Here is a 16,745-nt window from a genome sequence, read left to right on the forward strand (position 1 = left end):
GGCTATATAGAAGTGTATATTGTACGTCTCTAAATGTTAACTGAACTGAACTGAAAACGGTGGACCCTCTTGTAAACAAGTGTAATGCTTTATGGTAACGTTGTCCACTCACAGTTAACAGTTTTTGTATTGAGTTGTGCTTGAAATGTACTGTAATTCTGCTGCAAACTGTTACTTCAATCAATCAATCAATGGTAGACATGATGTAAACACCCTCCTCCCCTGATGGAGTAGGCCTATTTATTTTCACAGAAGCCATTGTGTCTGCTAAACCATATAACTCAGTAATGTAAACCCAACTGAAGACAATAACAATGAAAATCCAACCAAGTATACATTCATTATTTTCTCAGACATACAATTAAAGATAAAGTAATATACACCTTTATTGGAAAAACTCAGAGGGGAAATACAATTTACAATACAGCAGCATTAATAGCCTAAAAATACAGTGAAGATATACAGTAGTATGGAATTTATAACCACAATTTCTTACTCATATCATTAGTTGTGTTGTGTTTAACTTTCACAAACAAACTACTACTCCGACTATTGATAGAAAAATGCCAGCTGCCACAAAACCTCAAACCAAAACTCGTCATGCCCATATCTCAAAGATCTTGCTGCAAGAAATCAAAAATATCTTATCTTAAAGCATGTTGTCTTTTCTGACAATCAAATGCAACAATTCATTTGATAATGTGTTGTTTTGCTGAAGTAAAAAGTCAAGACAGGTTGGCATAAAGTAATTATTACTGTAGATTCTTCATAAACGTTTTTGACATTTTATTTTACTTTTTGTAACTTATTTGTTATATTAGAATACCTTCATGCTGTTTACTGTACATGAACATTTCAGTGCCTGATATGGATAAAGTGATGAAGGCATCTCAGTTTTACGTTGGGTTTTAGTACTGGCCATTGTAGGGAGCGGAACTGTATGCTGATTCACTGGCAAGCTGTGGGAAAGGGGAAAGAAATATTGTATGTAAATATGTACACTACATTTAGCTCTCAGACATAGTACATAGGTAGGTACACTTCAAGACTTAAATTGACAAGGTACAAGGTAAACTTTACAAGGTACATGGTAGATTACTCACTGCAATGGCCGACTTGACAGCCTGAAGCTGGAAAAAGACTTTGCCTCCCTCCTCTGGACATACAGTCTTAATATCATCTCTGGACATTCCCAGCAGCAGCTGTCCACTCAACACGCCCAGGCTCCGCACGGTTCTGTAAAGGCATGAAGCACAGCTTCTTTGTTATGTGCTCCACAACTTAAAAAAGGACAGTTTTTGTGGGGAAATATTTTTGATCCACAGGCCTTACTTGACTTACATTTTTGAAAAGCCTTTGTACGCTAACCAGGCTTTTACATTTGCAGGTGTGGACATTGCATCCAGATGAGGTGGGCCACGTGACTCCTGGTGTGGGCCACGTGACTCCTGGACCAAGAGAAATAATCACCTATTATTAATTATTCCACTCATTTTCAACATTTTACTACCGGTATGTCATAGAGGTGTTGTGTGGAAATAATAAAAAAAAGTCCCCCCATTCTGTGTTTCCTAGAACTCGAGGTCTTTTTTTTACACAATGATCAAAGACAAGCATAGTGTGTGCGTGTGTGTGTGTGTGTGTGTATGTGTGTGTGTGTGTGTGTGTGTGTGTGTGTATAGTCTCGGGAGACTATGATGTTACGCTCTGGGTGGTGATTCAGCTGCTTTTGGTGCAGTGTCGGGTGTGGCCAAATAAACCAATGCAGCCAGGACTTCCACACTAGATAGAAGTTCAAGTACACTTCCTCAGTAGAATGTTGTGCAGTCTTGGCTCACCCGTGAATCTTCCATGGGCTGGACTCCATCCATAGGCTCCAGAACATTCTGAGGAACGTGACCTTCCTCCTCACGAGCATTTCGAACAAGCCACCATTGCCCGGACTTATCCACCACCTGTGAAAAGACAAATAAAAACCCAGGTTGAGAATAAACCAATGTACTAATGCAAATGTATAGTGGTGTTTATCTTTGTATAAGTACTGGAACCAATCTATTACTAATACAGTTTGTGAATATTTAAATGGAACAAAGCTGACAATAACAATCTATAACAATATATTTAGTGTAGTGTAAAAACGTCATGAAGATTTACATACAACATTTTTATTTTCAATAAGAAGTAAATTACAAAGCAATCCATATAGTGAATTAATGTCATATTAATATATTGTAGCCCTGATGAAAGACATCAAATGTCTTTCAGTACCTGAACTACATCCCCTTTCATGATGCTCAGCTCCTGGTTGTTCCTGGCCATGAAGTCATAAATGACTCGCATGTACAGTGGCGGCTCACTGCGGCTGCAAAGGATATAGCAAAAGTGTCACAGCAACGGCAGTGGAAACAAACACAGATTGCATTGAATATGGAGCCAAAGTGAACTAAGTACAAAGAAATACAACCATATTGGCCGGAAGTACAGTATGTGGACTGGAGTGTAAGTTTACTGCGTACCGTGTTGGTGGTGGGGGACCCCAGGGGCTGGTCATTCTTGGCTGTAAAATGCAATGTGACACAACTGAATGAATAGAGAGTATGCGCATGCTTAAAGTGAATGGCACATCGAGTGGCAAAGCAACAGGCAAAGTGAGTTTAACATTGTTTAATGCAATCAGATAAGACTTTTCTATGTGGATGTATGGGCTGTCAAGGCCAGAAAGTAATTTTTTGCCACTCAGTAGGTGTTCCTGCATAACTTCCTGGTTTGATGATGATGTCACACGCATACCCTCTATACCTAGTTGCTTTATGGTTATCATTATCTCCTACACTCCCACATTGTAAACCTAAATGTGTATCATTTGAGAAGTTTATGGTGTCTGAGTTCAAGACATGTTTTGGACTCTAAACTAAGCGTTTCTCTTTCTAGAATCTTAATAGCGCAGGACAGACTGCGTCAGGGTCATCAATGTGATAATTGGTGGAGTTTCCATCCTATTAATAATCAATGATGTCAATAAAAGCCTATATGCTGATGCCTGTTAACTTTAGCATCATATACAGTTCTACATATACTGGGTTATGGTGATCCGATTGTGTAGTAGTGTTTTACCTCTTCAGGTAGCTGCTGCGTATCTCTAAGCGGGTAGCCATGGCTGTCACCCATCTGTCCATTCTGAGGGGCAGGTGAGAAGCGCTGGCTGTTGCTCCTGCTCAATGATCCATTCTGAGAAGGAGGTGGGGCAGGTACCGGTGGCAGCTGCCAACCATCATAGAATTCTGGGATGTAGGGTGGGATCACCATACCAACTGGCCACTTAGACCTATGGCATGACAAGAATCAAGTAAGAATTCAAATAAAAAACAAATAATAACCTACTTGCATCATTCCCGGCTTGCGTGGTCCCCGAGTTGACTGGTGCAATATAATAATAATAACAATATCCCACTTCAACCATAGAATCCTCATTCTGCGACGACATTCGCCAAAAATAGCAGATCTACAAGCTCAGAACACTGCGATGTGTATAGAGTGGTTATTTTCAGCGAAGAGATTGGGTGTAAAAAGAAAAAAGAGCAGATCAAATACAGAGCCAACTCAGGTCCATTTGACTATGTATAGAAGTGATTAAACTTAATACAGGTGCTGTACCAAGTTGGTATACCAACTTAAACGAACAACCACTAAGGTCAAACCACTCTATAATTAAATTTTTTGCCTCACAGATGATCAGAATGGTAACCATAACACTCACTCTAAAACACACCCCAGCGAGGCAAACCAAGCAGCTTGCTTCATGGCATGACTACAAACTACAGCCCCTAATATTAAGTTATGAAGTAGTTAGGCAAAAAAACGTACAACGTTACAACAACGGAGGCGTGCCATTTGAAGCGGACTTGAGCCACGAGAGACAGTTACATCCCGATAAGGACAGAATCATGTCAGGGGGTGTAGGTTGCCAAAAATATGTGGGTCCGGTCGCTACAAGGTCGCCCAATTTGACCCGAGTCACTGCAATTGCCTTAGAATTGCACTTCTAAGGCAGGTATACAATAGTACATCCACCTAGAAAGCACTAGTAGCCATGGGAAGAATGTTATTTACTGCCTGCCTGCTGAAGTGATCATATAGCATCAGGACTGATGAGGCCACCTACCGTGGGATGTTCCAGGAGTCTCCCAGAGACCTCCAGAGCTGGTCCTCCTCTGGGCTAACTTCCTGGCTGAGCATCACCAGGGCAGCCTCAGTAAGCAAAGGACTGAGGACTGATGGGGGCAGGTCTGGGCCATACTTAGGCACTATCTGTGGAAAGATAAAGGAATTAAACCATCACCAAATCTATTATGAGACACTTATCAACAGCCACACCCCTCATAAAAATGCTAAAAAGATAGTAGGCTTCAATAGAATACATCAAATAATTAAACAATCACAATCATCACGTTGTAGAGAAGACTAATCGGACTAGGAACAAATTACCTTTTGTACACATTTCATTTGGCTAATGGTTTTTCCAAGTGACAGTTAGAAGGAAGAAGATGGTCAGTATTGTTAACTACTGTACCCTGGGCCTTCCTGTGAGTAGCCTACAGCTAAAAATGAAATGCTAGTGCAGACTATTAAAGAAGAGGAACTCACCGCTTGTAAATAAGCGAAGAGGAAATGGACATAATCAGGAGCAGAGGGACTGCTCAGTTCTCCATTCAGTTTACCCTGCAACATCACATAATGCAGAAAACACCTTTTAGAGTTCAATGCGTCCTTTTTCCAGAGTGACACATTTTCAGTTAAAAATATGCTATTTTTGTCAAGTGAAAAAACATTTAATTTACCATTTACAGTACTTGTCTAAAGACACTTGAGGGTCATGTGACAAAATATGAATTAGCCTTTAAACTTTTCATAATGGGGTGCAATAACTGTCACATTTATTTCAACACACTAATGCCTGATTTATAGTTATAGTTGTGCACTGGTGTTGCGTACTGAAAATATACAAGCTCACAATGCGTTGCACTGTGGCAGGTTGTGAGCCTGTGGATCATTTTCTCCAGCATGCAACTAAGTACAAATCACCCTTAAAACTCCTTCAGTGCCACCTGGTGGACACCAGTTTTGGTCCTCGGTGCCACCGAAGCCCATTATAAATAAAAGAAAGAAAATGTAATTCTATTGTGCATGTCATGTGCATGTCATCACCTGCACACCAGATTAGAGGAATTTTCAAAATATGGATAAAATATATATATATGTCCCTGGTAATCAGTGCATAATTAGATTCAGCTCGCCTATACCTTTTCAATCACGTTAAAAATAAAAAAATATTTTTTGAAATGTCTCACTGACAAAGATCGAAATAAACTATTCATTCATTCATTCAACAACATGAGCTTCAAGACATACCAAAAGATTGAACCCATATTTGAATTTCTGAAGACAGGAAACGTATTCCTCCCAAGGTGGCAGATTGACTTCTGGTACAGCTGGGGAGGTTAGAGAAAGGGGTCAAATATAGTATGCATGTTGATATTATAGGAGCACCTCAACCATTTTTAACCTTACCAAACCTGCCAACTGATGTCATTGGTAGGCAGGTCTCTCAGACACAGCGAAAGTAGACAGAAATAGTGAAATCTATTAGTGAGATGTAAACAATGACAAAATATTTGATGTTATAAAATGATTAGCTTAAGCCAGTGGAATAAAAAATCAATAAAGTAAATCACATTTTTTCTTTGAATCTTTCTTTTTCTTCTTCTTAGTTTTCCCCTCTTTGGATGCAGATCCATCTGCGGCAGCAGATGCTTTTCCCACAAAGACCTCCACATCATTTAAGACATGGTTAAGAATGTCCTGAGGGGAAGGGGGAAAATAACACATGTCACTGTAGTATATGTATAAATAACTTAGTGGCATTTAGTGGCATGTATGATATAATTTATGTTCTATTCAAATGATGACAACAATCTATGATACATTATCCTTATGTAACAACAATTTGAGGAAATATTTAGTCCTTGTTCCTTGGCAGGTGGCTTATTGTGGATGGAGAACTATAAATACAACTTACTATGTGTCTATCTGTCTCCGTATATTGGGGTTGCTGAGGCACCTCTTGCTGATTGCGTGATCCATTCATTTCAGTATTATACAGCCTTTCATCTTGGTTGTAAACCGGTGGAGGAAACATATTGTCTAAGAGACACAAACATAAATTAGTCATTAATATTCTTAAAAATGAAAGCATAGGTTTAGCGGTCCAGGCACCTTGGCTGGTAATCCAGCATGACAGTTTGTTGCGGGTTCGAGTCTCGAATATTTGCACCTGAGCTTCTCGTGGTCCACTGAGGGGGCGGATATTCTGGTGGCGGCGGGGCACTTTCAGGAAGCACAGCACGAAGTCCAGGCTGCCGGACACCTCCTGGAACATGTTGGCCTATAATGTTTTCTAGATTGCTCCTGAGAACGCCCCAGACAGAACAGTTTACACATGAAGCGATTCAATCAAGAAAACGTGATCGTTGTCAACTACTTTGCACGTTTGAGGGAAAAGCCACGGTACCTGATGTCATACGGCTCTCTGGGGGGCTCTCTGGGGGGCTCTGTGTTAGGGCCTCTGTTTTGCAATATCTTGTCCAGATCGCCACTGATATGCTCTGCCTGATGAACCAGGTGTGATGCTTTAGGCGTATGTCAATGTAAACACGAATACTACTGGAAAAGCAGTCCGAAGGTTGTATAAAACAGTTCTATAGTTACATAAACATGAGTACATCTCTCATCTAGATTTAGTGATATGTGTAACGTGGGACGGAACAACCCACAACCTGACGTGATGAAAATTATAAATATTAGACCAAAACATACTGTGGCAATTTAGCCATGGATACAAGTTACTTTATTATCTCATTCTCCTCTATCAGTAGCCAACCACAATTAACCTGCAATTTGGGCATCTTGAGAAGGTCATGGAGGGTTGAAGTTGTACAGTAGTTAGATTTGACTCACCCCAACCTCCTCACACTGGAACATGTAGACCTTAGGAGGGCCCCTGTTTGGTTCCTGCACCGTAATGGTCAGGAGTGAGTTATAGGCACAGCTGTCCAACACAGCCTTTGTTTCCAGGATGCAGCCTAATTGCAGTGATTCTAGTGCCACCTGTGGAACCGCAAAAAAAGAAGAAGAAAAGGATAGTTTTCTATTCAATTTCATAATTAATTAATTGAAACCTTCAGAGGAAAATGTGTCTACGTTTTCAGATGAGTAATATTTGTAAATATCTCCATGTTTTTAGAGACACGGTTAAAGCTGTGCGTGACAACATTATTTTGTGACTACAAAATTCAATAAAATGTGTTTATGGTGCAGTATTCATAAATAGTACACAAACAAAAAAACTAAACAAAACCATAAGCATAAAGACAGTCAAAATCCTGGGAACTACACAACTGCAAGTCCACTGGTTTTGCATTCCACATCTGCTATGTAAAAGTACTGTTCTGAAAATCCTTCAACAAACCTTGGTCTCAATGTCACTAAGCAGTAAATCCCGTCCCTGGAGCTCCATGATCATATCTTGAGGCCACACACGGCTTTTGGTGTCCAGTCTCTTCAGCTTGGCAACACAGTCGTTTAGGCTCTTCACCTCCTGGCCATCCAATTCACAGGTGAACAGGTGCTACAATACAGTACATATCATGTCATTGTGGAGAGTGAGGACAATAACATAATATAGTAAGTACACACATGCACCTCCTTGCACATCCTGGGTTTTGCGGCCAGAGATCTATGGAGTGGCCTATCCAACAATTCACAAACACATGTCAATGGTAGATGTGTAAAAGAAAAAAACTTTACCAAAATTTGAATACATTTTACTTTTGTTTCTACATGTACTGTATATAACCCAATGGGGATGACAACCTCGAGTGGATAATGTTTATAAATAACTAAGTCATGTGGTCTACTACTGAACACTACATTGTTTTAAATACATGTTTTTGTTTTGTTGCTTATATAGTTTTTGTAGGAAAGCTGGAGATACCATGTATTTGTGTTTCTATGAGCTGCCAACCGAAACCAAAGTATCTATACAGAGACCCATATTTATTTTGCTCTTACCTCCACTCTGAAGTGAAAGTTATCAGATTGTTTGTTCAGTGTTTCTGAGTACTCCTTTCTTTGCACTGAAATAACAGGGCAACATCTGGTTATAAGAACAATTGTATATAAAGTATTTTAGATTTAGAATATATATAGGATGGTGTAGGGGTTGTAAAGAACATACTGTATATAGATTTGCCACTGGGCCTGGATGAGCTGTTTCTCTGCAAATGGGAACTCCTCGTTTCATCATGTTGGTGACTTTGAAAACCTTTTCTCTGGAATTGGGAACTTTTTGTTTCATCTTGCTGGTGAAGATTTTCTCTTCTCTGTTGGAGAAAATCTTCTGATGGAAATCCCCTAAAACACAACACCCAAATCAACCAGGAGAAATAGCATATTAATGCTCAGCTGCCTAGGGCAACGTAACATGTCAACAACAGTGGTGTAAAGTAACTTAGTACATTTACTTAAGTACAAGTCTGAGATTTTATTTTTATTTTTTAATGTTTTTTTGTGGCTTTCGCCTTTATTTTATATATTTTATGGAGGGACAGACAGTAGGCTGACAGGAAATGGGGAGAGAGATGGGGGGAAGACATGCAGTAAAGGCCGTCGGGATCGGGAGTCGAACCCGGGGCACACTGCCAGACTGGATTACCAGCCAAGGTGCCTGGACCATTGAGAGATATTTGTTTTACTTGAGTATTTGCAATTTCCTTTTTCTTCTACTCCACTACATCTCGGATCCAAATATTGTACTTTTACATATATTTGAAAACAAATTTGTAGTTTTGATTAATATTACTAAACATACATTAACCACTTAAGCCCTATATACATTTTCGCCATTTGAAAATAGACAATCTAGAAAGATTGATTGACAATTGTATTAACAGTATGCTTGTGGGCTTGTAGATCTGCTATTTTTAAGATTTTTAAAGAATTTTATACAGTTGAAAACTTGAAACGGGACATACTTTAAGTACATTCTGATGTCAATACTATTGTACTTTTACTCAGGTACATTTTTAATTCCAGACTTTTACTTGTAACAGAGAAAAAAAATGTGAGTACTTTTTCCACCACTGCATGTCAATAACACATTCCAATAATACATGACACTGAAATTAAGATAAAGCATTGTTGGGTGACATCACTGACATGAGGTACCGTGTTATCAGTGAACTCACATGAAAGGGTGTGAACAGTACAGTGTACTTCACCCACTTTAACATTGCCACCACAATCCACATGGTTAATAATACTGACCTCGGGGAATAAGAAAACGGTCCTCCGTTGTTTCCATTGTTTCCATACATTTTCAAGCAGCAATATTAATGACCTGCAGACCTCTGGTATAGAGAGAAACGGAACGTTGGGATTGAAGAAATCACTGGAAAACTAAGAATATATTTCCTAATTCTATAAATGTTTTACTGTATGTACTCACATTCACAGGGAATCCCAGAGTGCTACATGGTTAAAACATATCATAGAATGCTAAAAGCAGGGTTTAAAAATGTCAAGCACAAAAGGATATTGCTGAAAGATAATAACAATTTAACACGAAAAGGCCTTCCGAAATAAAACAAGTCTGAGGCCTGTTTTTAAGAGTCCAGGGTGGACTCTACCTTTATGGACCCGATTGTTGTGTGGTTAGTTTATATGAGGCAAACCGACACCTATTGCACACTTGACATAATGACCAGTCCACTGAATCACACAATAGCTAGGAGTAAAGTGGCTCTTTTCAGTGCAGGAAAATAACTGCACATACATTGATTAAATAAATACTTAATGTTCAGTCATTTAATTAAGATTTAAATACAGACCCCTTCACATCTGAATGACTAAACCTGAAACAAGCAACTCACTAGACTGATGCCAGGATGTTATTCTATAAATGCTTTACCCATCTGTGTGGGTAAAGCCAACACCAATTACAATATTGACTAAAAGTTGGAATTCTACCCTGTCGCGCTACACATTTTAAGAGCCTGTTCTTCGACAGCCTTTTCTTTCGCAGTTCCATTTTTCAGCAAGATATGCTACAGTTCAGGATGTCCCATTTAACCTTCAGCAGTCAGTGCAGCACATTCCACTTTTGAATGCATTAATTTAGTCTTTACCTTAATGTCGTCTCTGTTGACTGATCTCATGGTTCCATTCCTTCATACAGATTCCATCAGTACTGTTCTTTGCCCTCCATAGAGTGCAAAGATTCTTAACTTCCTGCATGAAGGCAGAAGGATCAAAGTGCAAACGGCTGAAATGACTGCTCAGGAGGGTTGGGCTAGTGGGATTGCAAAATATATGATATGGGTAGAATTTAATGTGTCAAGTCTCCAGGTGATTATGAGTCCAAAGGTTTAGAAATGCTTAGCGATATCAATTTTCCAGGTGGTCAAGGCCCTGACAACACATGTTTTAAGTGCCTTTATGTAATTATACACGTCATTGTTTTTGTAGTTCGATGGCGGTGAAAATACACTCCTTATATATGCTCATTATGCTGTGATGAATACTCATATATGGTGTATAATGTACTAAATATGTGAGCTTTATCAGCTCAGTTCACACAAAAATACAAACAAAGAGGTTTGGTGAAGAACCATTTATTTTACTATGGACTGACGTGTATATTATGTACACACTCATAATATTGACAGAGACCATCTTTATGGGGAAATAGTTTATTTTATAAAGAAAAAGGGGGGAGTCTCGTCGCAGTACGAGTCAGGAAGGTCTTCTCTGAAGACTTAGGCTGTAGCCTTGGCCAGCGCCAGCGCCTTCAGGTCTGTGATGCACTTGGCAATGCTCTCCTTCTCCTGCAAGAACACAGGGGTCACAAAACAAAGTCATACGAGTGTGACATCTGTGTGTCTGTAGGTTTTCTAATTATTATATTTATAATATAGTATAGAGATCGCACCAATGAAAAGTATTAACAAGAGCTTGTGGCTAAATGAACTACATGGATCCATTGGAACATGGGTTCTTGTTTCCGTTTCTTTTGTTTGACATTGACGATATACAAGGGTTAATTCAGAAGAGCCCAAACATGTGCCATAAGTTAATAATAAAAAGAAATGCTTCATTGGCCACTGCAGTTCATTGGAGTGATGTGTTCCAGCTTCCACTATGCTTCACAAGGAATCTCAGGAAAGCTGGCCTCCATGTTGCCTTCAAGAGACACACGCCCCAGAAACGAAGGAGGCGTCTACCTTTTTATGTCTATGGTGCCGACCTGGGTGCAGTGTTTTGCTACAGCACCTGGGGATTTAACCCATTATGAAACCTTCAGAGAGGGGCCCCTATTAGTAACACAATTCAAAGGCACCCTGCCGACTTTGGTGAGTGAAGGACAACTACCCGGCTGAAATCAATTCACGGAAAGAAGTTGAACACCACTTCCGGCCTGTTATATTTCACACACCTCTTGTGATTGGCCAAATAAACATAAAATAACAATCTCAAACGTGTAGGCAGATCCACATACTGCTGCAAAAGCTCTCACTCATGATTAGTTGAGACGAGTACTCTGCCTGCCCCCTCCATGGCACAGGATTGGGAGCGTTCACATTATATTCTAATCAACCAGAGCATCTGCTAAGACTCAGTGGCTACCTCTAGTGGAGAGTCAAATGTTGATTTAACATTACAGCAGAAAGCTAAACCACGCCTGTATTATGAAAATGTAAATAAATACATATTATTTTACACTGTTGTGAACTGATCTAAGTGTGATGCGTTAAATAGTTTACTAAGAGAAATCCCTTGCTGATGTGACAAATGTCACGATCAAAATGTCCCACTTGAGTAAATTGGAAGAGATATACTGAAATTCACTATATTGCTCTGTCTGAATAAATAGAAAAAGCAGATTTTCCATTTGTCTGCCTTGATGGAGTGCTCTCCACTACTGACCTGCTGGGGGGTGAGGCTGCCAACAACGTTCTTCTCCACCCAGTTGATCATGTGCTCCTGCTCCATATTGCGGTGAAGCTGCTGGAGGGCGATCTGGTAGTCCAATCGCTTCTTCACCTCATTGTTCACCATATGTATCCTCTCTCTGCGGTTTGTCTCCAGCAGCATCGCCACGTTGTTCTAAGAGAGAAATAAGAGGATGCAAGTCTACTTCACCAACAAATTACTTAAAAACCGGAGTGATCCATCAAAGCTCAGAGATTAGCTGCATTAGTACTGAATAATGCCCAGATCTGAAGTGGAAATTGGAATTCTATTTAATCAGGTTGCTTGCTGAAGAAGAGCATGATGTGTACTGTATATAGACGCACACACAGGTTGCATGCAAGTGATTCATTCCCAACAACTGGTTTGGGAATCACTTACACACAAAAGAAACCAAGGAGTACATATTTACACCGTATACGTTCTAAGCCTTCTTCCTCCGCATTGGGAGGAAAACTGCATTTGGCTGCAGGTTTGTTTGCAACCTGCATGCGTATGCATGTCTGTGTGATGTCAGGGAAACTGTGGTTGGATAAGGGTTGGATACAAGTGGAAAATGATCATTTCTGCTTACCCTCTTAGCATCAAAGAGCAGTGCTCTTCCCTCTATTCTCCACTGCTCCTTCTTCTCATCCTCAATGGCCTGAGCCAGGCTGGCCATGGCCAAGTCCTTCACTTCCTGAGCCTTGGCTACTTTATCCTGCAAAGCCACACACGCACAGCTGATCACATGTGCACTCAGATTGTATACAGTACATGGAAACAATCGTTTGCCAGAAGGGTTGAAAACAGTAATACACTTGTTTATTACAGTTTATAGCCAAATTAGTCAGGTCATAAATCCTGATGGTAGTTAGTTAGGTCTAACAAAGTAATAGGTCAATATTCTCCACATACATTAGCACAAAAGGTTTAAGCGACTGGAAAACAAAATTACTTAAGACACTTCACACCTTTTGCAACCAGATCTAATTTTAATGAGGTTTGGGAAACAAGAAACACTTTCCTGGGGTTTTTATTTGGGTAATTTGTGTTTTTGAGTGGTGTAAACCACTCCTACAACTGGCTTTGTTAGTTTACGTGTCTGTCTGTCTGTGCTCAAAAAATGAGCACGGTTGCTATGGTCACCCAGTTCACACGGGTGTGATTTCATTACGTCAGACCACAGCTGATCAGTCTATATAAGACCTTACACCACTCAGTTCACACGGGTGTGATATTTATTTACCAGATCAGTGGCCTTGTGGTTAGAGTGTGAGTCTGGGACTGGGAGCCGGGTCATACCAAAGACTAAAAAAGAAAAGAAAAAAAGGGACCCAGACAGCCTGGGCACACTTTAGATTCCATGCGCGGACATAAGAAGCTGTGTTTTGCGTCATTTCCGTTTTTTTAGACAGCTGGTGGATGGAAAAGAAGCTCCATCCACACGGCAGGTTGCCGCTGGGGCAAGCTTTTCCGGGAATCTGGCCGACGCGGCAACCTGCCGCATGGGTGGAGCTTCTTTTCCATCCACCAGCTGTCTAAAAACTCGGAAAAGACGTCGGGAGTCAGCTTCCTTTGGCCGTGCATGGAATCTTAGATGTGCCCATACCCAGTGCCTCCCTGCTTGGCACTCAGCATCAAGGGTTGGATTGGGGGTAAGTCCCTGCAACATACTAGCGTCATGTCCAGGGGGTGTACTTGTACATCAAGCTGCCTCACGCTACAGAAACAGGAGATGGGCTCCTGCCCTATGGCCCTCATGGCTCGGCAAGGCTACAATGTGTTTTTAGATATGTTAGTATTTCAAAGTGTCCGTTTTGTCATGGACACTGGTCTCACTTCCTTCCTGGAGTCAAATTACCATAATGCTTGGTGCACTCACCCCACCTTGTGGAGGGAGAGGGCTGTCTTACTGAGACAACTTGTAGTCCAGGAAGGACGTGAGACCAGTGTCCATGACATCATGGACACTTTGAAATTCTAAAATATCTAAACACATAACACACATAAAAAACCCCAGGAAAGTGTTTGTCTCCCAAACATCATTAAAATAAGATCTGGTTGCAAAAGGTCCAAGTTCACATGGCTGACAGAGCACATGGGGATTCCATGGAATATGACTGGCTGCAGACCGTTATTACAGCTGCTATTATTGTGATTGTCATTATAGTTGTGTACTATTGGCTATTATTGTTGTTGTCCACCTTGCATCTCCCTCCCCTCTCCACATCTCACTATTATTATAGTTCCTATTATTGCGGCCATTATTGTGTTAGTCCATTTTGTGTCTTCTCTCCCCTCTCATAGATGGCTAGACTCTTGCAGAGCCACATTGTGAAAACGCAATAGTCTCAGTGAGAAGCCCACCTCATTGAGTTTGTCAGCAAAAGCTGCAACGCTGGGGCCATATGTCTTCACTCCATAGATAATGACAGAAGTTATGGAAAGAGCAGCGAAGGACTCAGGGTTGACGATGTAGACCTCCTTGGAAAGCAGGTACACGAGGAGACCGGTACCCAGCATGTAAGGGCCTGGGAAATAGGGATGAAAGTACATTAAATTTGGCAATGTCACTGTTCAGTCATGAAATGTAGAAACATGGAGTGGATATTGACATAATATAGTATCATGGTATAGCCTATATGTAATTGTGCCCTTGTTTAAACTTGACTTGAGAATGATCGTACAATATTTAAAGTGTTGTGCTTCACCATGTTCATCAATAGATGTAGGTAGTTCTACCCCAGTTGCAAGGAAGAATCGATAACCTGACCCAAGTAGGCAAGACATTATTGAAAATGCCTATGGTTATATTTGGCCTACGCCAGCTAACCTGTGACTCCAGTCTTGGGGTATAGAAGCTGGAACAGCTCTTCAGGGAAGACTCCATGGCGGACTTTGCCTCCCTTCTCTGGAAGAGGGGGTACGGGTGCCAGACTCTGCGACGTTGTGTGGAGGGAACGGGATGCCTGGACCAGTCTATGGTATGGACAAAAAGAATGCATGAAACTGTGTGGAAGTAAACACACATAGTGCAAGGGGAGGGACAAGTAGACACTGCACAGTTGTGAAGTGTGTGGCATATACAATGTTGGTAAAGGTGATTAAAATAACATACTGTACAGATGGGAACAGCACAATGAGCACATCATCTTGTGTTGAATAATACTAATAATAAAACTACTGATGTCTATTGTTCATTGTTGTTCAAGCAGTAGATCATCTTAACTAGAATTAAATGATTACAGAAAATGTTTAAAAAAAACATTAAATACGTACCCAGCTCCAAAGTGACCTCTGCCTTTCAAGGCATTGGCTGAAAAACAAAACATTGACACATTCAATGTCAAAAAGTTAACATAAAGCCCAGGTTGTCTCTAAATTGACAGAACATTATGTACCACCGATTAAAAGATCCGTTATTGACAGCTTGCTTGGCCCGGTTGTAATGTGCACATAAGAAACGTTGCATAAAAACATGTATCCCAGCTTCGATAACATTTCGGCAAATATGCAATGACAGTTTCAGACAACCAAGCTGTGAAAATGACATCTGCAGGCATGTATATTTTAGCTAGCTAGCTGCTAGTGTTAGCTAAGGCTATTAGCTAGAGTGTATTAGTTAGTTACCGACAGCAGATGAAAATAAACGCGCAGAGAGAAATGTCAACGTATATTATCCAACCAGGCATGCATTATTGCACTCAGCTTTGGATAACATATGTTGTTATATTTGTTACAGCCTACATGCTAGCTACATTTAGCTTAGTTTAGCATAGTTCCAGCCGTCACCCATTCAATGTGCGGTGGCCTTCACTTTACCCTTCATACACATTCGGTGCAACGTTACGGCTTACTCCATTGCAATTACACTATATTAAAAATGAGATGTTAGATGCGTTCTCAAGGACTGAATTAAAGCATACCTGACAGGATAACGGCCCTTGACAGCATGTCTGAAGGATGAAATGCCAAGTTCTTGCTACAACTTCAACTGGCACCCTTGTGTCGGACTTTTCGTGCCCTTCTGCAAAGAGGATGGCAAACACACAGGAAATCCTTGTCAAATAACGCGAGATTACAGTATGTTGGCCTTATACATTGCCTTTCCACTAGATGGCAGTGTATGCTTATCTTTAGCCCTGAAACATGACGTCTCTGATGTGAACCATGGCTAGATTGGATTTAGATTTCAATGAATGAAACAGGCCTAATAATGATCTTTAGTTGAAGGGTGATTTGGGTTACAGCTTGGCTGCAAGTTACTGTAACCCTACCCAATTACAGCATATTCTCATTGCAACTCCTATTCTGCATTCATTCAATTAAATGCACAAGGTTCATTGTTCATTATTGTCAGCAGCCGGTGCGTTGCTAGGGAACAATTTGGGTTTATTTCCTGTCAGCAACTGATCACAAAAGCCAAGCGTCATTCCAAAACCTATCCGGGTTGTGCAAGGGCGCACTGTGATTGGCCAGTCGCTGTGATTGACAGCCTAACCCGGCTAACCCTCAGTAAAACTGTAACAGGAAATCTAGTGTGAAAAGGTCTAGAATCTAGATCATGGGGTCGTCAACGTTTTCCAGGCCACATCATAGACCCTTTATCTGAGAGAGATGAAGCAGAGACCTCCCCTATTGTAGGCTATAACATTTTGTTGCAGATTAAACTTCTTCAT

At 40.6% G+C, this 16,745-nt stretch overlaps 2 protein-coding genes across 2 annotated transcripts; both read right to left on the minus strand.

Moving 5' to 3' along the window:
• Positions 1–833: 833 nt before the first annotated feature.
• Positions 834–10,271, minus strand: eps8l3b (EPS8 signaling adaptor L3b; the record flags this gene model as incomplete). Its single annotated transcript, XM_079515562.1, has 19 exons — positions 834–959; positions 1,104–1,236; positions 1,342–1,448; positions 1,839–1,955; positions 2,269–2,362; positions 2,517–2,557; positions 3,115–3,325; positions 4,163–4,308; positions 4,645–4,719; positions 5,410–5,489; positions 5,733–5,859; positions 6,077–6,201; positions 6,332–6,465; positions 6,569–6,666; positions 7,015–7,164; positions 7,526–7,684; positions 8,128–8,192; positions 8,294–8,333; positions 10,242–10,271. 19 exons carry the CDS (start codon positions 10,269–10,271, stop codon positions 909–911), a joined length of 1,983 nt encoding a protein of 660 aa, XP_079371688.1. The 3' UTR covers positions 834–908.
• A 440-nt stretch (positions 10,272–10,711) lies between these two features.
• LOC306918141 (ATP synthase F(0) complex subunit B1, mitochondrial-like) lies at positions 10,712–16,151 on the minus strand. The gene is made up of 7 exons (XM_079496032.1): positions 15,993–16,151; positions 15,346–15,382; positions 14,900–15,045; positions 14,434–14,597; positions 12,659–12,784; positions 12,040–12,219; positions 10,712–10,940 (listed from the first exon to the last, which is right to left on the minus strand). Exons 1-7 carry the CDS (start codon positions 16,018–16,020, stop codon positions 10,872–10,874), a joined length of 750 nt encoding a protein of 249 aa, XP_079352158.1. The 5' UTR covers positions 16,021–16,151; the 3' UTR covers positions 10,712–10,871.
• Positions 16,152–16,745: the final 594 nt, after the last annotated feature.

The sequence above is a fragment of the Electrona antarctica genome, assembly GCF_951216825.1.
Source record: "Electrona antarctica genome assembly, chromosome: 2".
NCBI lineage: Eukaryota > Metazoa > Chordata > Actinopteri > Myctophiformes > Myctophidae > Electrona > Electrona antarctica.